The sequence below is a fragment of the Eulemur rufifrons genome, chromosome 20, assembly GCF_041146395.1.
Source record: "Eulemur rufifrons isolate Redbay chromosome 20, OSU_ERuf_1, whole genome shotgun sequence".
Taxonomy (NCBI): Eukaryota; Metazoa; Chordata; class Mammalia; order Primates; family Lemuridae; genus Eulemur; species Eulemur rufifrons.
The window spans coordinates 28,308,601-28,333,060 of record NC_091002.1 but is presented as its reverse complement, the minus strand read 5'-3'; the positions used below and the strand labels follow the sequence as shown (position 1 = coordinate 28,333,060).

Here is a 24,460-nt window from a genome sequence, read left to right as displayed (position 1 = left end):
TTATATAGTTGCTAAGGATAAGGTCAATCTACAATTTATTAAATTGGGAACATTTTGTAAAATTGAAAGAAAAATAAAAATGAAAGAAGCTCCTACCCTGCCACTCTGAGAAGCAGGAACATCCTCTGACATCACTTGAATTGCAGATGCCTCGATGAGGAAAACCACAGTTACTTGTACAGTGAGGAATGTCACATGCTTCACCATTCCAGTTTTCAGAACATTCACACTCGACAGTGTTGCTGGTATTACTGATCTTACATTCTCCTCGGCCCGAGCAATTATTTGGACACGTGTCAAAACTATAAAAACGGTGTGGAAAATTAGGTTAACATAAAGCAACACTTCAATTAAGTTAGCAGAACTTCCTCCTAAACAAGGTTTAAGAATCTCACTGTCTCCTCAATTCATTCACAAGCATAATTGCAGTATACCATTCAGCCTAAATGAGTTCACTCAACACTGCATAGCTAGGGTACAAATAATGAAACAAATCAACCCTGCTGCATTCTTGTAACAAAAGGATAAAAATAAATAACTCATAAAGTCAAAAAAATTACCAGGAGGAAGAAGATGTATGCAATATTGTCCAGACTTAGCTCCTCAAGGGTGGAATGACTATGCTAGTCTTCTTGGTAGCCCGCTAACAATGAGCATTACAAAACTGCCAAATTCATGTTTGCAAGTTCGGGGAGGAAAAGAATAAAACTAACTGCCAACAATACACTACCACCTTCACGGTATCTATCCCTTTCTATAGTCTCTGAAAGTTTGTAGAATTGAAGATTATCGCCCAGGTTGGTGTATTTAAAATTTCTTAGTAACTTTATCTATTCATTTCAAAAGGACAAAGAAGGGCCAGCTTAACTTAAGAATTTAACTATAATGTATCTCCTAGTAACATAAACATAAGATAATTGTATTGGCCAGGCGCAGTGGCTAACACCTGTAATCCTAGTACTCTGGGAGGCGGGAGGATGGCTTAAGCTCAGGAGTTCGAGACCAGTCTGAGCAAAAGTGAGACCCCATCTCTACTAAAAATAGAAAAACTTAGCTGGGTGTGGTGGCATGAGCCTGTAGTCCCAGCTTCTCAGGAGGCTGAGGCAAGAGGATTGCTTGAGCCAAGGAATTTGAGGTTGTTGTGAGCTAGGCTGACACCATGGTACTCTAGCCCAGGCAACAGAGCGAGACTCTGTCTCAAAAAAAATAAATAATTGTATTGACAGCACTTTCAAACAACACTTTAGATTTTAAAAGGGGAAGATAAATGGCCTATCAAGGTACTTTGAGAGTATAGATTCCTTCTACTACTGAGTACATGGCAACTATTAATATTTGTTGAATTGTACTTAGCAAACCCTAACCCCCCATGTTTTTATTCATTAGACAGCAGCCCCCAACCTTTTTGGCACCAGGGACAGGTTTCATGGACTCATGGGAGACAATTTTTCCACAGATGGGGGCGGTGAGGGGAGAAGGCAGAGCTCAGGCGGTGATGCAAGCGATGGGGAGCAGCAGTAAATAGGGATGAAGCTTCCAGCCGCTCACCTCCTGCTGTGCGCCCCAACCCCAGTTTCATAGAAGACAATTTTTCTGGGGGGGAGAGGAGGGGGTAGTCTCTGCAGTATCAGGCTGCAGCTCCAGGGCCGGGGACCACCACAGCATTAGCAGGAAAATGTCCCTGTCTTCCAGGAGAAGCTCAACAGCAGCAACACCCAGGTTGAAACTGTGACACCACCACTTACTTCGACAATTTACGTAACACTTTCCCACCAGTTTCCTCAATCATATAAAATGAAAAGAAAAACAGTCCCCATGCCTCACTGAGTTTTTAGAACTTTAAATAAGAAAATCCATGCTAACTGTCTAGCACAATGCCTGGCACATTATTATTGCTAAAACAAAATACATAGTCATTTGAATATAATCACAAATACTAGACTTAAATATCTTACTTGTAAGTGATATTAAATCCAGTCAAATTATAAGCAGCATCGCTAAAAAAATGCAGCAGGGCATAACCTGATGTGGCCACAACCTCAGGGACAGTCTCGTTGCCATCTCTCTCAGGAACAATGAGGCCACTGAAACAAAAACACACTTCTTATAGAGGGAAGCACAATCACAGACATGTCGAACTGCGGTAGACACAAATTAAAAACTGGAATTCATCCTTACAATTTTAATACATCCAGGAAGAGGAACAAATTCCTGTGATAAATACAGAGTGCTAGCTACCCCATTAGTTCTGGATCTAGTTAGTTCTGGATCCTATCTGAATCTTTCGTTAGGCTTCCTATATTCTGAGTTGTATTTCTAATGACATTTGAAATCAATTGCCCTGTTCGGTTTTTTAAAAAAACTTTTTATAATGCTCCTTTGAAAAACTAAGTAAACCTCCACAATCACATAAAATAATTTTTATGAGATGATGAATCCCAAATATATACTAATGAAATACATGGAATATTTTATATTAAATATATTTATTTATATAAAAATATAAATAAAGATGCTAAATCAACACCTATAACTCCAATACCATTAGTGTTCTGATGCATTTTCTTGGCCTTATTGATATCATTTACGTTTTATATTCTATTTTACCAATAATATATTATAAGCATTTCCTATATAACTCCCTAGACCTCACTCTGAGCCCAGCACATAACAGATTCTAAGTGTTTGTTGGGTGCCTCGTAGGGAAAGAATTACTGAGTCAAAGGGTCTAAATGATGGCTTTAAGACTCTTCATCCATAATACCAACTTCCTTCCCAGAAGAGATATGCTGACATGAAATGCTATCAACACAGAATGAAAGGGTCCATCCCACCTCACCCTGCAAACAACAACCAATCTTATTTTAGTTTTGCTAATTTAATAAATGAAAAGTGATTTTTTTTTAAGTTGTGGTCTTGAGTTCTTTTATACTCCTGAAGTTAATCATTTATCTTATGTTTACTTGCCGTTTGCATTTCTTTACGTGCTTGTGACTTTTGCCCCATACTGATTCACCACCACCACATTTAGTAAAAGCCTAGATCCTTTCCAGGACCTATACAGTCTGCTCCACACACACAGCCTCGCCCAATGATCCATCTCCTACTGCTGTCCCCCTTTCACTCAGTCAACCCGGCCCCCTTGCTTTCCTAGAGCACACACCAGGTAAACTCCCACCTCAAGGCCTATGACAATCTTAAAGGCTCATTTGCTCTGACCTAGCAATTCTATTTCTTTGTAGAAGAAATACTTGCTTATGTGTACAATGACAAATATATAAGAATTCTAACTGCAGCTCTATTAGATGGTAATAGGTTGGAAACCACCTAAATGCTCATCCACTGGGAGCTGGCTGAATGAGTCTACAGGACTAACACGCAGCTCCTCAGGCATTCTGATGCGGGTTGGGATCAATCTGCAAAACAATGAGCCTAGTATATGCGTACATTTACACATTTACATGTACTTATATAAGTGCCTATAAAAATGACTGGAAGAGTGCATAAGCAGGCAATGAAGATAAGGAGGGGATGGGACTTTTAATTTTTAATATGAAGACAGAACTCTAGGAACTCTAAGATTCTGAAGGTGCTCCAGGGCCTATAAAACGGTCACACATCTTCTACTATGTATTCAACTAACAAATGTTTACTAAGCACTTACTACATGTGAGGCACTGCTCTAAGTACCAGGAATGCAATAGTGAAAAAGACTGTATTTCTGCTCTCATGGAGTTCATAAAAAACAACAAATAAGCCCAGATACAACTCCACAGGCAAGTGTGTGGATAAATAATGCCAGGCAGATAAATGCTATGAAGGGAAACAGCAGAGGAAAAGAAGAGAAGGGGGTACTTTAGAAAGGGTAGTTGAGGAAGGCTTCTTGGAAGACATGACATCGAATCAGAGACCTAAATGAAGGGTTCAACCATTATCGTGCTCTCACTAGTTATATAATATATACCAGAATCTCTTGAAATGCTGAAGGGATAAGTACTGGCAAGAGCAGGGCTGCCTAGAAACAGGAATATCAAAAGTAATCTGCCCCTAAGATACACTAGCAGAGCAAAGGACTGAGGGCCTCTGTCACACGTGAGAGACCCTGCACTCTCTTGTTACCCTAGCATGAATTTCAACAACAAGGAGACATGAGCTCCAATGCCCACTCCATATGCCTGGGCATGTCACTGATAGCTCTGAGCCTCAGTTTCCTCAAATGCACAATGAGAGAATTCCTGTCTACATTACAGTGATGTTGTGAGGATCAAACTGTTAAAGCATGTGGAGTGCTTAAATAGTGCCTCACACTAGCAGGTGCACCGTAAGTGATGGCTGATGATATTCTTTATATGGTGGGGACAGACATTTAAGTGTGTAGGCTGAATGACGTTACCAACTACAACTTCATAATGCAGTGGATAAACACTGGATCAGCTTCCCCACTGTCAGAGGGGCATAGGTGCTCACTTCTTTTCACTTCAAAAACTTGAAATTGTGACAGCTTTGGAGTGTGTTGATTTTTCTCAGTGCGAAAATAAAACTGGTTTATGACAAAAATAAACTTGTGTAGAACAAATGAATACAAACATAACCTCACCCAGCATACAAAGGTAATGGGAAGTGTGTGGGTGAGGAAGACATGCTGCAGGCGCACTCTTCAGCTGTCACCCTGAACTGTCTCCCACCTCCCTACCCGCTGCCCCTAGGCAGATCAATAAATGCAGGCGTAGCTTAGGCTGCAAGCAGTTGTTCAACCTGAGCAACTCAACAACTGCCTGACTTCGTGTTGCTCATCATCTTGTGTTTTAAATACAGACCACTGTTGTACAGAATCATTTTGAAAAATCACTGAACGATTTTCTTAATAGACCTGAAATTCAGCATAATTGCCCCAGGCAAACATGGCTCTCTGAACATACCTGGGGCATAACCTGACTTTACCAACTACACTGTGTAAGTTGACTAGTAATCCTCAGTTTGACATACCTATCTTCTTGCAAGACTACAAGGACAAGGGCAGAGAGATGTGGAAAGTAAGGCAGATTCCTAAAGTCAGGGCCAGGTGGTAGGGCCAGGAAGACTAGTGAAGGAGGGTCCAGGAACATGAGAGAGGCGCCTGCCTGTGAGTAGCTTCTCTAAGTATGCCACGGTCGGACCATGGTTACAGATGGGTGATGGGTAGACTGACCCCTGCTTTCAAAAGGCTTCCTCTGTATCATCACAGTCTAACAACTGCCTCATCAATATATGACTTCCTTAAAAAACAAACAAACAAACAAACAAAAAACTCTAAAAGGAATAACGTCCTTTTGAAGAATGTTCTCAGGAAGGAAAACCACTCCCCCTACTCCATCACCTCTGCATCCCCTACCAACAAATGCTAGGAGAGTGCCTGCTCCATGAAGGCACTCTCCCATACATGCATCTGTTGAATGCATGGCAAAAGCATTACGTTGTAGAGCTGGAAGAGTCTTAAAAGATAAATGACTCCAGGGGTTTTCACATGTGTCTAGTAATGGAACTGTGTTTGTTAAATAAATTTTATTCAGAAGTTCAATATATAAAAGATAAATGTGATCCACCAGTTTATTTTTTTTTTTTCCACCAGTTTAGAATCAAACTAAACTTTAGAGTTTGCAATATATCCAGAAAGAACACAGACTGAACTAACACAGTATACATCACCTTCATTTTCAGTTTTAGAAGCTGAGGTCTAGAGCACTTAAATGACCGATTCAAGTTCACACAGAGACTTGAGCAGAAACCGATTAAAAGTCCACATCTTCTGAATCCTGTTTGATTCTTCTTTCCTTGACTGTTATTGGCCCTCGCTGAACTATCTCTGCCACCAGGCTCTCTCCACTCTGGACCCTCAGCACATCACCACTGGGTTGGTGCCTCGATCCAAAATTCTCCTGGCCCAACAGCACTTCTCCACAAACCACCTTGTGGCAGTGCCCTTATGGCCTAAGACAGTGGTTTTCAAATTGTTCTGCACATCAGTGCTTTAGGGGGGTTGTATTTCAGGTAAATTTCAATCTCTACATATTTTCTCACCATAATTTTAGAAAATTCACAATATGCCTTAAATTTTAGTAAGATCAATGCATTAATTTATACTATCAGTTAACTAACTTATCAAGAGAAACTTCAGAGTTCCTCTATCTGTATATACACTTTGGCTTCCCTCAAAAGTCACTGATTAGAACAATTATAGCCTTCTGCTTGTTTTGCTGTTGCTGATGTGGAATTTACATGTCTGCTCAACAAATACACAGAACCACAGGGTTATGTACAACCTGCTTGGCTCATGTTCCTACAAGAGCTACTGACAAGCTGATTCAAAATGCCTGGCATATAACAGGAGCTCCATGAATTCTGATTAGTAAACACCATTAACAAGTGAATCCCCAGCAAGTACTATCATAATAACAACATACACAGATAGTTTTCATGCTTGTGTTAAAGCTTAGGGTGCCTCTTGCTAAACACAAGTTATGTTTCAAATGCTAGCATAAAATATACATGCCAACACTTGGCCAATGCTATTTTAAACGCTTAGCATAGCCCAGCCACCCTGTTCTTTGGCCCCGTAAGTGAACCTATAAAGCCCAGAAAACGGCTTTGTTTCTCAGTTCAAAGATATGTCAGAGAGACTTCTAAGCCAAAGGGGGTGGAGAAATACAAGTGGCACCTCAGGTCCCTGTTCTCCTGTCCCTTGGCTCCTTGTATGCTGCTTACTCCCTGTTACCTCCCCTCACCCACATGGAACATCAACCAGACTAGCCCCATGTGAGAAACACAAAAAAAATTTGTTGAACTGATTTCTTTTTAAAGTCAAAGAAATAAAATGTCTGAGGAAAGGAAATCTAGAAAGTCAGTTGCAGATGAAAAATTGACAACTATGGTTCCTAAGCAGATGTGGACTTTAGAAAAATATACAGTTATGCAATGTATAGTGACATGTCAGTCAACAATGGACTGCATATATGACGGTGGTTCCATAAGATTATACTACTGTATTTTACTGTATCTTTTCTATGTTTAGATACACAAATACTTACCACTGTGTTACAACTGTCTACAGCATTCAGTACAGTAACATGCTGTACAAGTTTGTAGCGTAGGAGCAACAAGCTGTACCATACAGCCTAGGTGTGTAGTAGGCTATGACACCTAGGTTTGTTAAGCACTCTCTATGTTTGCACAATGATGAAATTGCCTAATGATGAGTTTCTCAGAATGCATCCTCTTCATTAAGTGACTCATGACTGTATTTTAAAATCTCCTATCCAATAAAAGGAAAAAAATAGAGATAGTTTTGAATTTCCATGTGATCAAAAACTTAACAAACAACACAGCTCCTTGCTGTTAATAAAAACTAAAATACCAAAATAATTCAGAACACCCTATATATTTGGTGTTGAATAGTTTTTGTTTAACTAGTAAAGTAGAATGTACTTATTGGGAAAAAAAAAAATCACAAGGCCAAGGTGAAAGGATTGTTTGAGACCAAGTTCAAGACCAGCCTGGGCAACATAGCAAGACCCCATCTCTTAAAAAAAGAAATTAGCGGGGAAGGGTGACTCACTCCTGTGGCCCTAGCTATTCAGCAGGCTGAAGTGGGAGGATCATTTGAGCCCACGAGTTCAAGGTTACAGTGAGCTATGATCAGGCCACTGTACTCCAGCCTGGGCGACAGACCAAGATCCTGTCTCAAAGAAAAAAAAAGGAACTCACAATACATAACTGGTATGTTCCTCATTCTCTGCAGATAACCACTGTTTGTTTTATGTGTATTCTTCCAGAAAGTTTCCCTCACCCATGATAACACATATATGTAAATACACACACACACACACACACACACACACACTATTTGAATTCAACAAATAACTCCTAAAGGACCATGCAATGAGAAAAATTTTTCACAGATACATCATTCACTATATTACTCACAAAACATGTGAAAACGTAAACTTCACCGCCACCATGAGGAGTAGGTGAACTTAAATAGCACTATCACAATTTTACAAATTGGGAAACTGAAAAGAAAGGTCAAGTAATATGCCCAGAAACTTGCCCAGTAGCTACAGAAACCAAGTCAGGACTAGAACACAAGTACTGTTTCCATGAAATAAATGTGTTCAGTGATAATAAAGGTGAACCCAGTAAGAATCCAATCCAGGAGATACGATTAAATTTAGAAATCAAGGGATGATGAACTAGTACTTATATGACTGAGCTTACCTAAAGGCAGCAATTAGTGGTGCATAAATTGAGTCCCCATCATAAACGTATAAATGGTCCCAACTACACTCTGTAGCAAAATGATTGAAACGAAGTCTCATTATTCTATTTGGCCTGAAAAGAAGAAGAAAAGTAATTTATAAGAAAATAATCATCATAACCAGCAAACATTTGAGAATATAAAAAGATTTTTTTTGAAAAGAGAATTTACAGGAAGAAAAGAAATTAATATATAAATAGTATTCCTTCATTTGTCAAAGATTTATTTAGTACTTACTATGTGCAGGAGACCACTAGACATGCAAATGGAAACAAAACAGACGTGATCCATGACTCTTTGGGCCTTACAGTCCAACCAGTGGCCATTCTTTAATAGCCTCTGGCCCAATTCATTAGCCCTTCCATTTTTGCACTTCTTTATTCAACTTAAGATTCCACACTACATCATTTCACAAACACACCCACCAAGTCTCTGAATTTGCCTGTCCCTCTGCCCCTTCATGGTACTAGCTAGCAAAAGCCCTGGTCTATAGGAAACCAGTTATCTGCTTTGACTAGATTGAATCCAAAAACAAACAAACAAACAAACAAAAAAACTACGCTGTACTGGAGAAAGCCACACCATTGGGCAGACTGGTTCCAGCACTGGTCTCTGCTCACCAACTTCAAATGGCACTTTGATTCTGCCAACAGTTCTATACTAACTCTCTCTCTCTCTCCACAGCTGCTACTAACTCTCAATGACAATTTCAAAACATCCCGTCCCACCTCCCTCTTATGCTCAGCACCCAGACAAAAATTCCTGAAATTCCCATTTTTCAAAAAAGATAAACCCACCTAGTCCCCTTCCATCTCTCAAATATTTAACATCTCCCTCTCATCTGGAACTTTGTCACCCACAATTAAATCTGCTCAAGTATAACATGGTTTGCAAAATAACAATAAAACAAAAATGCCTCCAATCCCAACTCTCTCTACCAAAGATCTGCCCTAATAGAGTGAAACTCACAGAAGACTTTGCTTTCTCCATTGCCTCATATCCCGCTCACCCCTTCACTCTCCAGCCCAAATACTCTACTCAAAAATCTCTGGGAATATCAATACCATTTGTACCCTGATGATGCCTAACTGTATTGCTCCAGCTTAGACCTTTCCTCTGCTCCACACTGATTTATCTAACATCTCTAAGTCAACAACTAAATAAAAACATAAACAAATTAACTCAGGTGGTAATGAGTACTGTGAAGAAATGAAAGGAATGTGACACAGTAGCACAAGCTTACTGAGATACCCCAGCAAGCTTTGGAGGTGATTAGAAGGACAAGGCAAGCCATGTGAAAAGCCTGGGGCACAACATTTCAGATAGAGGGAACAGCACGGTCTTATGGGAGAAAGAAGTTGATGTGTTCAAGCAACATGAAGAAAATCTGCATGCCTGAAACATAGCAGAGAAAACTGTAAAAGATGAGAGGTGGACAAGGGGCAAAAGCAAAAATCGGGAGGCCAAATTAAGGCTAATATAGGGGTCAAGGAAAGAGAGGATGGTGGTTCACAATAGTAGAGATGGTGGTAAAAGGGAGTCTATAGAAGGATTTGGGAGATAATCTAGAGGGAAAAGTGACAGAATTTACTGACAGGCTAAATGTGGGGAATAAGGAAAAGGGGAAAAAAATTTTTTTTGCTTAGGCTCAGGAGGAGCAACTGCTGAGAGCACATTCAGAGCAACAGTGAAAGGACATCAGATAGGAGTGAACTGACAGGAAGGGTAAGGGCAAGGGCAGACAACTTCTCAGGGCAGCAGTTCTCAAAATGTGGTCCACAGAATGCAGAGGGCCCTGGGAACCTTTCAGGGGGATCCAAGAGGTCAAAACTATATTCACAGTAATACTAAGATATCATGTGCTTTCATTGCTATGTTGGCATTTACTAACAGTGCAAGAGCAATGGTGGGTGAAACTGCTGGTGTCTTAGAACAAATTAAGGCAGTAGCAGCAAACGGTACTAGTGATCACCATTATTCTTCACCGCCACCCACTCACAGAACAAAGAAAAAATGCCAGTTTCATTTAAGAATATCTTTATTAAGCAGTAAAAACTATTAATTTTATTAAATCCTGATCCATAAGTAAACATCTTTTTAATATTACATGTGACAAAATGAAAGCTAGCATATAGCACTTCTGCCTAAAAAAGTACACTTTTCTCAAGGAAAACAACCTTTGAAATTCTTTTAAGTTATGAGCTGATCTAGCCACCCCTTTTCTTGGAACACCATTCACTGTGTTTATTTGAAAAAATAATTGAGAAACTATGGTTATTCAGAGTTGGATATTTGGCAGACATTTTATTGAAAATGACCAAACCAAGCCTGTCACTTCAAACAAAACTGATGGTATTTGCTGCCAAAGATAAAATACAAGCACTTTCAGGTAGTAATTAGAGTTTTGGAAAATTTATATCTGCTACCCAAATACAACTTCCCAATACTTAGACCTTTGTAATGAGACTGATAGTGGTATTAACCAATGTGATTTTTAAATATTATATAATGAAATATATCAACATGTGGAAGATCTGAATAATTCAGTGAACCAATATTTTCCAAATTACTTATATATCATATTACAAAATCATGGATGGGCAAACAATCCATTCAAAGTGCAAGAAAACCAATGGATTTTGACGTAACAAGTCCCAAAAGTTCATTAATGTTGTTTCAGATTCCACACTGCAATTTTCTTGTCAAGTTTGGGCACAGTACCAAAGAAGACTAGTCACAATTACTTAAAAGTACTGTAGTATTAAAATCTCCTCCCTTTTCCTACTTATATTCAAGTTAGCACTCACTTTCCTTATATACTTCAACCACAATAACATACTGCAACAAGGTGAACGCAGAAGAATGGTAATTCAGCTGCCTTGTATTAAGTCTGACTTTGAAGAGATTTGCAAAAATGTAAAACAATGCCACTCTTCTCTCTAAAATTTTTTAATACAGGATTTTTTTTCATAAAAATATCATTGTAGTCGGTTTATAATTATTACTTTTAAATGAATTAAATACTATTTCTTGGTTTTAATTTCTAATATGGTAAACACAGACAGGTATAACCCACATAAACAAAAGTTATTTGGAATCCTCAAACTTTAAGAGTGTAAAGAGGTCCTGAGAACAAAAAAGTCTGAGAAATACTGCTTTAAAGGCCTGTCATGAAGGGAGGGAGAAAAAGGCGGCAGGCACTAGCTGGGATGACACAGCAGGGTCCAGAGAAGGGGTCACTTAGGCAGTAACAGTTATTCCAATTTTCCTAGCCACAATAAAAATAGGTACTTAGAAAAACGACATGGTATTGTAATTTCCTAATGCTCTGAACAAACCATTAAAAATACTTAGTTTTTAAACTATTACAGTTGAAAATATACAAATTTCTGGTATGTACAATTCGTTTGCAGCATTAAATCAACACAAACCTTTTTTAAATTAACAGTGAAGATTAAGAAAAATAAGAGTTTAATGAAAATTTATCCAAAAAGTATTTTAAGTATTTTATGCTACACTGGGCTCTATCCTGCAACAAACAAACAGACAAACTTAAGCCAGCCATTACTACTTACTGTCCTTCAATGAGCCACGTGCACTTTGTTTTGTATTTATAATTTCCAGGTCCATCTGTGACAAACCCAGAAGATCCAGTTAGTCTGTAATTTAAATTGAAAAGAAAAACCTTAAGTCCACATATTAATTTCATATATTTTAATGTACTTATTTCACAATAAAATATTTTCATGTATTAATTTTCTATTAATAGTTTTCTTAATTCTCAATACAATACAAATATTAAGCACAGTGGATACATTAATGTATGCTAAAACCAGAAGAAAATGACTGCATAGTTATAATCACACTGCACAAATTTGGATGAAACAAATGCCACATACATAAAAGAGGATAGAAAAATAACAAAACCCATAGGAATGAACAAAACCATACCTAAATCTTTCTAGCTAAGAAGGGAAAGTTATACTTTGTACCGTGAAAATGGTCACAAGAACTTATTTATAAATATGAGTTTGTTTTTAAAAAATAAGACCACACAGTTACAGTTACAAGTAAAGTGCAGTTAAAACAGTAACTCTGAGAGTACTGTAGCTATGATGGGCAAGCACACCAAGCCACAACACACAACCAGACCAGACCCATCCTGGCCACCTATCCACATGTCCATGAGCAGTGTGCATTAGCACCTATCTTCTAATAATACTTTTAGATCTTGCCAATATGACAGGCACATGCTGGTATCTCACTAATGTTTTGACTGCTATTAACCCTGGATGTTCAAAAATATCTTCTCATATGCTCTGGCCATTTGCACTTCCTCCTTTGTGAATTAAGATTCCACATTCATTGCCCACTTTGCTACCAAGTTGTCTTTTCAAAATTAATGTTCAGGAGCTCTTTTCACATTAAGGAAACCTCCCATTTCTAAGTTAAATGTACTATTAGTATAAATATATTTTCTCAGTTTACTTTTTTCTTTATACTTTGGGTCTAGTATCTTTTACTATATAGAAATGTTTAATATTTAAGAAGGATGCTATGTCCTTCCTCATTGCTGTTTTCAGATCATTCATTCTTCCTCCCTCTTGCATCAACAATGTCAGCCTCTCTGAAACAGATGCTCTCTTCTGGATCTGCCTCCCTTACTGTGAGTCATCTACTGACAACCCAGTTACTCCCAATGCACTGAAGATATTAGCAAATTGTTCATTGTCTTCCATTCATTTACAAAAACATCCAGAATGTTCCACCCAAAACCCAGCCTCTCTATTTCTTAACCTTACCATCAACAATCTTTTCTTCCACCTCTCTTTAGCCACCCACTCCTCTCGCCCCTGCTATTAAGGGCTACCACCAAAATCTCCATTTTAAGCACCCTACCTTCTGCTCTGCTCTTCTCTCTCCTGTTCATTTAGCCTAATTCCCACTTTCCAATGAGTCTTCAGGCCCATGGGGACCGCCAATCCACTGAACTGTCACTTCTTCACTGCTCATCACCCACCACCCACACATTTCACTTTCTCACTTACCCAGTTAAGATTTCATAGTCGATCACAAAAATCATATCCAGCAAACCCCTTGAAATCCTCGCCTTTCTCTCCCTTTCTGCTGTACTTGCCTGATACAGATGTCTTTGGGTCTTACTCCCCCAACATCTATTCCACCCCTAACACGTTAGTCTAAGCTAATCATGTTTTCCCACGCCCCCTTGCCAATGACTGATTAGAAATGCTTATCAGTTAAGATTAGATTCTAATGCAACTGCCAGAAAAACCAAAATAGTTATGGCTTAACTGAGACATAAAATCCAAAGGTAAGCAATCCAGAGCATGTACGGAATTTCCATGATCATCAGGGACCTAATGTTCTTCTACCCTTGCTCTGTCATCCTCAACATGTGACTTCTACCTCACGATCCAAGATGGCTGCTCAAGCTCCAGCTATCATACCCACGTTCTATCCACAAGGAAGAAGGAAAAGAAAACAAGGAGCACACCCTCTCTCTAAGTCAAACACTATAATTCAACTTCTATCCCATTAGCCAGAAGTTACTGACATATCTACATGTAGAGGGAGGCTGAGAAATGTAGCCATTATCCCAGATGACTCTGTACCCAGTGAAAAATCAGGATTCTCTTTACTAGAGAAAAGGAGAAAGGCTAAAAATGGTAATTAGTAATCTTTGACATAGTGTGTAATCTAATACTTAGATGTGAAGGGAAGTCTGATGGACAAGTTCTAGTAAATATTTTCTCATGCTTAAGAAAGACAGTGTGGTGGAAAGGAAGATATACTACCTAGATCCCCCCTGAAGGAAGGACTTGCTGCCAGCTATAGCAGAGAATGTGGTCAACAGATTGTTAGTTCCTTCAGGGGTTGGCTACCCTAGGCCATGCCCTTCCCAGGGCAGCCCACGCCATAGGGGGTACAAAAGCCCAGGCTTACAATACAACATGGGACAACTCTAACAGGCAATCCTTGGTCCAGAGCTCCCCTTTGTCAGACCTGCATAGAAGCTCAACTTCTTCCTTTGCCCAATACTGCTTCCGCTCCTGCTTCCAATAATACCTTCCTCTCACAGGTATTATAACCAACGTGTACCCCAAACTTTCTCAGTAAATGCTTCCAAAAATAAAACAACCTATGATAGCCATGCAAGAATAGACGACCCTTCTCTCTCTGAACTTTGCTATGCTGGATTTTACAGCTGGAAGTACTGTGGCAATCAGGCTACGAGTCTGAACACAAAGCCAACACCAAGGATGACAAATCAAAGGTCCCTGAAGAACAGTAACCACCACCCACAAAAACCACCCTACTTTAGACTTCTCAAATAGAAACTAAACTTTATTTCCAATGAGTAAATTCCCCACTGGTTATTGTGTTTGTGTGTGTGTGTGTGTGTGTGTGTGTGCATGCACACACTTCCTTGTTTCTCTGTTTAAGACTCTTCTAGCCCAAAGTTTTAAGGTTCTTTCTCTCTACTATGCTTGTTTTGCTCCTAAGAGTTTCTATGAACTTCACATGAACAGATTTAGGTTTGCAAATCAACATCACTTTTAGAAAAGAAATAGATTGTTTTTATTTTAAATGCTTACTTAATATCTTTAAACACACACATTTACATAATTTTACAGATAATGCATAGATATGATCGCAGACAGGGTTTTTTGTTGTTAACTAGAGAATAATTCTTTTTTATTTACCTCTCCAATTACTCCCATCCACCCTCAACCAAGATAAAAATTTAACCACCTATCAAGCATTCTTAACTATTTTTCTTCACATGAGCCTACGATATACACATGGCTCTGTTCAATTATTTTTTGGTTACACAAATTAGCTATTATATAAACTTTTCTGCATCTTTCTTTTCTCACTCAACAAAACCTTATGGAAATCTCTTTAATCAGGTATTAGTCTAATTCATTCTTTTTCATGTAGCGTAGTATTATTTTAACCTATGGAGGTATCATTTTTCCTGCCTTTCCCTTACTAACGTTCATTTTGTATTTAGTTGGTTAGCATTTTGCACATTGCTGCAATAAATAACCCTATACATATGGCCTTACTTACTTGTGCTTTTATTTCTAAGAATAGGAATTTTAGGAGGAGGATTACTAGACCAAAAGGATTATGAATTTTAATTGTTAACCAAGCTGCCAAATTATTTTCCAAAAGGCTACAACAATTCACATTTGTACCAGCAATGTATGAGAATATGCTATTCTCCACATCCTCTCTGCATTAGGTATTGTTTCTTTTACATTTTGCCAGTTTTTAATTTGAAATTTTCTGTATTCTAGTGAATGGCCAACAAGTGCTGTGGTTACTCAAAGTTTAAAGAGACGTGAAAGAGGAAGGCCAGGAATATCAACCTAGAATTTCAGACTGGGTGTCACAGTATCATTGATGATTTAGGTATGGACATGGGTACTGGCTGTGCACTAGGGAAAACTAGCTTACCAGCAGTAACAAAGGCACTGAATTGAAACAAAGGCATGTATTATCCCCTTAATATATTGTTAAAGATTTTTACATCTGTGCTTATTTGAGACATTAATTTGTAGTCTTCTTGTCTTACAATGTCTTTATCTTGTTTTGGTATCAGGATAATGTTGCCCTCATGAAATGAGTTGGAGAGTGTCTGTCTTCCTTTATTTGCTGGAAGAGTTTGTTGCTATTATTGGTATTATTTCTTCCTTTAATGTCTGATAGAATTTACTAGTGAAGTTGTCCAGGCCTGAAGTTTTCTTTGAGTAAAGGTTTCAAATCATAAATTCAATTTACTTGATATAGAGCTATTCACATTTTCTATTTCTTATGTCACTTTGATAATTTGTGTCTTTCAAGAAATTTTTATATTTCATCTTAGTTGTCAAATTTATTGACAAAGTGTTCATAATATTATCTTATTTTCCTTTTACTAGGTATAGTATCTGTAGTAACAATCCCTCTTTCACTCTGGATATTGCTAATTTGCATCTTTTTTTTCTTGATTAGTCTAACTAAAGGTTTATCAATTCATGATATTTTCATTGGTTCTTTACTGTTTTTCCATATCTCAATGATTTCCACTCTTATATTCCTCATCTCCTTCCTTCCATTTATTTTGGGTCTAATTTGCTCTTCATTTTCTGGTTACCTACAGTGGACATTTAGATCATGTATATCTGTCTTTTCCAATAAAAGCATTTAAAGATATAAATTCCTTTCTACATGCTGCTTTAGCTGCATTCCACAAATTCAACAGGCTATCTGCACCTTCATACATTTCAAAATGTTTTCTTATTTCCCTTGTTATTTCTTCTTTGACCTATGTGTTATTTACATGTATACTGCTTATTTTCAAATATTTGGGGGATTTTTTAGTTATCTTTTTGTTATTGATTTCTATTGTAATTCCATTGTGGTTACAGCACAAATTCTGCATGATTTCATACCTTTCAAATATGTTGAGACTTGTTCTATAATCCAGCATATAATCTATCTTACTGACTGTTATAAGGGACTTGAATGTACAATCTGCTGTTGATGTGTGTGATGTTCTCTTAATGCGAATTATATCAAGTTGTTTGATAGTGTTATCCAAGTCTTCTTTATTCTTCCTATTTTTCTGTATACTTGTTTTACCAACTATTGAAAGTATTGAATCTTCAACTATAATTGTAGATTTGCGTATTTCTCACTTTCATGTACTTTAGAACCGTTATTAAATACTTACATATGTAGGATTGTTCTGTCTTCTTGGTGAATTTACACTTTTATCATTATGAAATGTCTCAATCTCCTTGTCCTGAAATTTACTTTGATCTTAACATATCCATTCTAGTTTTCCTTTAAGGAGACTATATAACTTATTCACATTTAATATATGACTAAAATATTAATTTTGTTCTTCCCATCTATATTTTGTTACTTCTTTTATATTTTGTCTTCTCTTTTCCTTTTTTTGTTAGTGTGATAATGTTGCCGTTCATTCTATTTCCCTCTTTATCTGGAAATCCCACTGTATTTTTCCAACTTATTAATGGTTACCTTCCCTTTCCCTGCTTTCACTGTTGAAAGCATATGCCTTTACGAAAATTTACAAACAAGATATCCCCTACAGAGATACTGTACTTCCCTCCTCCTTTCCCATTCCCAACCCATAAATGAGACTCCTAGGATAGTTCTACCCTTGCTTCCTTTCCCTCCCCTCTCTACTCTATGAGACCTTTGGCCCATTTTTTTCTCCAGAGCACCCCAATTCCTACATTTTGTTAAGATAGCTCAATACTTATTTATAACTTTTCCTTACAATACTGTCCATTCTATTTAAGAGTCCTAATTTAGCACTTATATATTCCCAGCCATCCTCATCAATATATAATTTTAAACATAAAACCAAGTTCACTATTCACCACTCCTGACTCTCTCCTTCACCTTCTCCAGTCTGACGGTCTCTGTTGTGCACCATTTATTTGGTTAGTGTTTTCCTCAAATAGGACAGTTGAGTGGTATACTCTGGATTCCTGTTTATCCCTAAACATCCTTCCTTTATTGCAGTCATTTTTCTCTCCATAGTCTCTAGATGCTAATCCACTTCCCTCTAGCTACAGCTTTCAAATGAGAAATCTGATGTCTGCTTGAATTTTTTTTTTTCCTTCACATGGCTTGCTGCCACGCCTCCATTTCTTTTTCTCCTTCTGGAAGTCCTATTATTCAAATTTTGGATATACTGAATTTCTCCTCTAAGTTTCTTTGCCTTCATGATTTGTATCTCTTTATATATTTGTTCTGTTTGAAAATTTCTTGCACCACCACTCCTGTAATTGATTTGCTAAATTGTTTAATTAGGATATCACAGAAAATTATCTGAAGTATAGTTAAATCTCTTTAAATGTTCTAGATTTTAATTTAAAATCTGGAAAGCCAATGAGTCTCTACCTCCCTGTGTTCAACCAAATAGGCTGTGAGTACACAGTGGGGTCACCTGTAGGAATCTTCTCTGTTCTCAGGTCTCCCAGTACCGCCCCAGCCTCAAGCACAACTAAGACTCTGCCCAACCATTCAGCAATATATTGGCCTTGAGGAGGTCAGAAAGACCTACTACATTCCATTGGTGCAATGTCACAACTTCCAGGATCTGCAGCTTCATGGGCCCTGTCCCTTGCTACACTGTCCCAGCTACACACCAGTTCTCGCTGCCTGCAAGGATTACAACAGAATCTACATCCAACAGTTTCCTGTAGGGCCCCATAGCTGGTTGGTAATGAAATGTAAACTTCATGACAGCACAGTTTTTTGTCTGTTCTGTTCACTATTTCCAGTGCCTAAAAGTGTGCCTGGTATTCTAATGGCACTCAGTGAGTAACTACAGAAAGAATAAATAAAATCAGGAGAGAACTTTATTTTTTCCCCATTACTAAATGCATGTACTATACCTTTGCTCTAGTTACACTGGATAAACTGTTTAAACCCATCGAGGGTCACACTATCTACCTGGATCCAGAATTCTTAAACTCCACCCAATCAAGGACATGACCAGAGCAAACCTAATTCTGACCCCCACCCAATACTTTTACCCTCTATTGGACCAGCTTACAGATAAGCTGCTGGATCCTCTTCTTAAAAAACAAACTTCCTTCATCTCATGTTCCTCTCAGGCTACTACCTACTTCTCTTCTCACTTTTATATCAAAAATCTTGAGAGTTGTCTACTCTGACTCCACATTCTCACCTAATCTCTTAACCCACTCCAACTAGCTTTAATGTCCACCTCTCTGAAATTCTTTTATTAAGGTAAACAAGAGTGAAGTCTCAGAGCCCTTCTTAGTTCACTTTCCCACAACATTTGAAATAGCTAATGACTCTCTCTTTCTTTCTTTTGTTTTTTCTGTGTTCCTTTTAAGACAAAATCTCACTTCATCATCCCGATCTAGAGTGCAGTGGCAAGATCACACCTCACTGCAACCTCAAACTCCTAGGCCCAAGCGATCCTCCTGCCTCAGCACCCCAAGTAGCTGGGACTACAGATATGCCCATGATACCTGGTTAATTTTTCTATTTTTAGTAGAGACAGGGTCTTGCTCCTGCTCAGGCTGGTCTTGAACTCCTGAGCACAAATGATCCTTCTGCCTCAGCCTCCCAGAGTGCTGGGATTAGAGGCGTGAGCCACACCGTGTCCAGCCTCCCTCTTTCTTCAATTACTTTCTTCATATGGTTTCCAAAACTCCCCACTCTGGATTCACTGGCAGCTTCTCAGTTCACTTTGATAAATCCACCTGCTCCTCCCAATCTCTAAGAATGCACCAGCCTGCTTCCCTACCTAAATTCACCAGGTAGTGATCTCACACTGTCTCAAAGCTTTAAATACCACTTACGTACATTTTTAACAACCAAATTTTCATGTCTAGAATGGTAACACCATTCTCTTGATTTTTCCAGGCAAAAACGAGGAATACAGGCATATCCTCTATTAAAAAATTTTTATATTTTCCTTTCTAACACTTATCACTTTATTATTTTTCTTGCTTTATTACAACTGGTTAAGGCTGGGCGCGGTGGCTCACGCCTGTAATCCTAGCACTCTGGGAGGCCGAGGCGGGTGGATCGCTCGAGGTCAGGAGTTCGAGACCAGCCTGAGCAAGAGTGAGACCCCGTCTCTACTAAAAATAGAAAGAAATTATATGGACAACTAAAATATATATATACAAAAAATTAGCCGGGCATGGTGGCGCATGCCTGTAGTCCCAGCTACTCGGGAGGCTGAGGCAGAAGGATCGCTTAAGTCCAGGAGTTTGAGGTTGCTGTGAGCTGGACTGACGCCACGGCACTCACTCTAGCCCGGGCAACAAAGCGAGACTCTGTCTCAAAAAAAAAAAAAAAAAAGAACTGGTGATGGTGACTATCCCTGTCCTGTTCCCGATCACAAGGAAAAACGTTCAGTATTTCACCATACAGCATAATATTTACCCTAAATTCTTTGTATAAGCCTTTACCAGATTAGGAAAGTCTCTATTCCTAGTTTGCCAAACGCTTTTTCATTAACGGTATTGAATTCTATTTAAAAAAAAAAAATCATACATCTATCAAAATGACCATTCCGTTTATTCTGTTAATGCTGTGAATGATACTGATTTTCAAATATTAAATCGACCTTAAATTTCTCAAATAAACTCGCTTGGTCATGATTCTTTCCATATTTCGCTGGATACAGTCTGTAAATACTGTTTACATTCTTTCCATCTGTGTTCATAAGTTAGACAAACCTGCTGTTTTCCTTTTCTTTCAGGTTTTGGTAACAAAATTATGTTGGCTATATAAAAACAAGAAAAGAATTTCACCTTTTTTCCTATGCTCTAGAAGAGTCAGTGTAAGATTAGTGCTATTTCTTCTATAAAAGTTGGGAAGAACTGACTGGTGAAGCTATCTGGGCCTAGAGTAAGCTGGTTTTTCTAGGAATTACCATTTCATCTAAATTTTTTGTATTTATTAGAACAAAGTTATGAATAATATACGCCTACGATTTTCTCAGCATCTGTAAGATCTATAGTGATGTCCCCTTTTTAATCATTATTGAGATCAGTAATTTGTTTTCTCTTTCCCTTTAGCAATCTCTCCAGCAATTTATCCATTTTATTAGTCTTTTCTAACATCTGCCTTTGTTAATCCTCTATGTTGTACATATGTTTTATATTCAATTTCTTTTGTCTTTGCTGTTTCCTTTCCTTAATTTTCAGTATACTATGTGGTGCTTTTTCTTTGAGCTGAAAACTTAGGGACCTGATTTTCAACCTTTCTTCTTTCTGTAATGTATGCATTTAAAGCTATAATTTTCATTCTCAGCGTGGCATTAGCTGTATCTCAAAGTTTTGACAGATAATACTTTCATTGTCATCCAGCTCAAAATATTTTCAAATTTCCAGGGTGATTTCTTCTTTGATTGATGAATATTTAAAAGTGTACAGCAACTGCAGGGTACAATGTTCCCTATATGTCAATTAGGCCAAGTGTTTTGAAATCTTTTTGTTCCATGAACTACTGAAAGAGTATTAAATTACTTTTTTGCCATCACCAGTGGATGTTAAAAAAGTAAAAAGTAGGAGGGAATTGTGAAAAGTAGCAGAACATGTGCATGTTCTTACCGTGTCAACCCAGAGATTGCTTATTCGTTGCGGGGGGCGGGGGGATAGCAATTTTATAGTGGAAGAACAGGAAAAGACCTCAAACAGGAGAACAAAAAAACAACATAAAAAGTATGGGATAGGCATCATGTGCCTCTAGATGTGATACTCTGAGAAGAACACCCCCTCATTCATGTAGTCAAGGAGACATAACTTGAATCTAATGGTGAGAAAACAAAACAAACACAAAATAAGGAACGGGATTAAAAGAGGGACGATATTGTGAGGAAAGAATGTCAATATCACGAAAAAAAAAAAAAAAAGACAGACCGTAGAAATGTTCTAAATCAGGGACTGACAAACTACAGTCATCAGACCAAATCAGGCCTGCCATTGGCTCATATAAATAAAGTTTTATTGAAACATAGCTATGCCCTTTCACATACTTACTGCCAACCGCTGCTTCTTGCTACAACACCAGAGGTGAGTAGTTGTGACAGACACAAAACCAAAATTATTCACTATCTGGCCCTGTACAGAAAAAGTTTATTGACCTCTGTTGCAGATTAAAATAGGTTAGAGAGACACAAAAACCACATGCAATACCTAACCCTAGACTGGATCTTATACCAGAGGGGAACAACTACACAAAGGACATTTTGGGTCATCTGACAAAATAGAGCACAAATGGTTAGATAAAAATATTGTATAATGTTAAATATATTGAAGATGAAAACTGTACCTCAAGAGTTTTAAGACTATCATTATTCTTAGAAAACGCATACTAAAGTATTTAAGGTCAAGGGCCATGATGTATATAGCTTACCCTCTAAAGGTTCAGGGAGAAAAATTATGTTTACACACACACACACATCTGTGCATGTGTGCTTGTGTGGAGAGAGGGAGTAGGGAATGATAATGCAAATGTGACAAAATGTTAACCAGATGAATTTGGGTACTGTATACAGGATACAAGTGTCCTTTGTGCTATTTTTATTCTTGCACTCTTCTGTAAGCTTTAAGTTATTTACAAATCAAAAATTTGTTAAAATTTACCTCTAACATCTTTCACTTTCTATTATCTTGAGGTTATGTTACCAGGTACACACACAGTTAGAATCCTTCTATCTTCCTGGTAGACTCACCCTTTTATCATTACAAAAAGTTCTACTTTACCTCTGGCAATCCTTTTTAAGTCTATTTTGTCAGATATAGAGATAAACCAACTATCTTTGGTTATTGTATGGTATACCTTTTTACTATCCTTTTGCTTTCAACCTTTCTGACTTATCACATTTAATTGTATTTTTTCCAAGTATCATAAGTCATTGTTTTTTTTTTAAATCCACTTAGATCTTTTATTGAATTGGTACCTTGAGTCAGTTTTCATTTAACTACTGGTATAACTGGGATTAAATTCACTGTCTTGCAATTTGTTTTCCATTTGCCCACTTAATCTGTGTTCCTGTCTCTGTCTTGTTTTACCTTTTTTGGATTAAATATTGTTATTATTCCATTTTTCTTTATAAACTATTATTGTATTATATATTCTCTTACTATTCTTTTAGGGATTACCCTAGAAATTATAACTTGCATCCTTGATTTATCAAAGCCTAACATAATATACTTGTATCATTTCCTGGGCAATTCAGGGACCTTAAATTCCATTTCCTCCATCTACCTATACCATCTGCCTTTTGTGCTTTGTTGGTGTATTATTTTATACAACTAACATTCAGTTAAGTTTACCTACATTTTTCTCTTTCCACCGCTCTTCATTCCTACTTGCATATCTCTATTTCCTTCTGTGATCATTTTCCTTCTGCTTAAAGAACTCCCTTTAGGCTGCTGGTGACTAACTCCCTCTGTTTTTGTTCATGTGAAAATATCTATTTCTTCTTCATTTCTGAAGTAGATTTTCTTACTGGATATAGAACATGGGTTGGGAACTACAGCCTGTGGGCCAGCAGCCTGTTTTGCTAAAAAAAAAAAGTTTTACTGGAACACAGCCATGTCCATTCATTTATGATTGTCTATAGCTGCCTTCATGCAACAATGGCAGAATGGTTGTATCAGAGACCTCATATGGTCCACAAGTCTAAGATATTTACTACCTGGCCCTTTAAGAAAAAGTTTGTCAACTCTTGGTATACAATTCTATGTTGGCATTTATTTTCTTTTCAGTACTTTGGAAGTATCATTCCATTGATTTGGTTTCCATTGTTTTTATTAAGAAGTAAGCTTTATGTCTTATTCTTGCTTGTTTAAAGATAGTATGTCTCAATCCACTGCTTGAAGATTTTTATTTTTTATCTTTGGTTTTTAGCAAATGTGCCTTGGTATGCTTTTCTTTCCACTTACTACCCTGTTTGGTGTCTGTGCACTTCTTGAATCTGTGACTTTAAAGGTACTGTCACTTTAGGAACATTCCAGGACGTTATCTCATTAAATATTGCTTTTGCTCCACTCTCTCTTTTTCTCTTTCTGGAATTCTAATTACAACTATGTCCCATATGTCTCTCACACTCTTCTTGTTATTTTTCATCACTTTGTCTCTCTGTGCTTCTGCCCAGATATTTTTTTCCCCAATACATCTTTTTTAATAACTGAAATTTTAATTGAGATAATAGATTCATGTGTAGTTGTAAGAAATAATACAGTGATTCCTTGCACACTTTGACCAGTTTCCGCAAACGGTAACACTTTTCAAAACTATAGAATAATATCACAACCAGGATACTGACATTGATAAAACAATCTCATTTAGATTCCACAGTTTTACTTATACTCATTTGTGTGTATGTGCGTATGTGACAATAAGTGTGTGAAGTTCCACACAATTCAGTCACAATTCTGTCCAGGTACCCACCTCCACAGTCAAGGTACTTAATAGTTTCAACACTACAAAGATTCCTTATAGTGCCCTTTTATAATCATGCACACGTTTCTCTAAGCCCTGGCAACCTTTAATCTATCATTTGGTCATTATGTAATGTCCCACTTTGACTCTGATAATTTTCTTGGTTCTGCAGTCTAATTTATC

General features: G+C 37.6%; 1 protein-coding gene across 2 annotated transcripts in view; it reads right to left on the bottom strand.

Annotated features, from left to right (window-relative positions):
• Positions 1–24,460, bottom strand: part of ATRN (attractin) — a 138,449-nt gene that overhangs the window by 91,775 nt on the left and 22,214 nt on the right. For both annotated transcript variants that reach the window (XM_069496339.1, XM_069496340.1), the window contains exons 2-5: positions 11,866–11,949; positions 8,251–8,364; positions 1,956–2,084; positions 97–302 (exon numbers count right to left, since the gene is read on the bottom strand). In XM_069496339.1, coding sequence (XP_069352440.1) covers positions 97–302; positions 1,956–2,084; positions 8,251–8,364; positions 11,866–11,949 — 533 coding nt within the window. The remainder of the gene's footprint in view (positions 1–96; positions 303–1,955; positions 2,085–8,250; positions 8,365–11,865; positions 11,950–24,460) is intronic.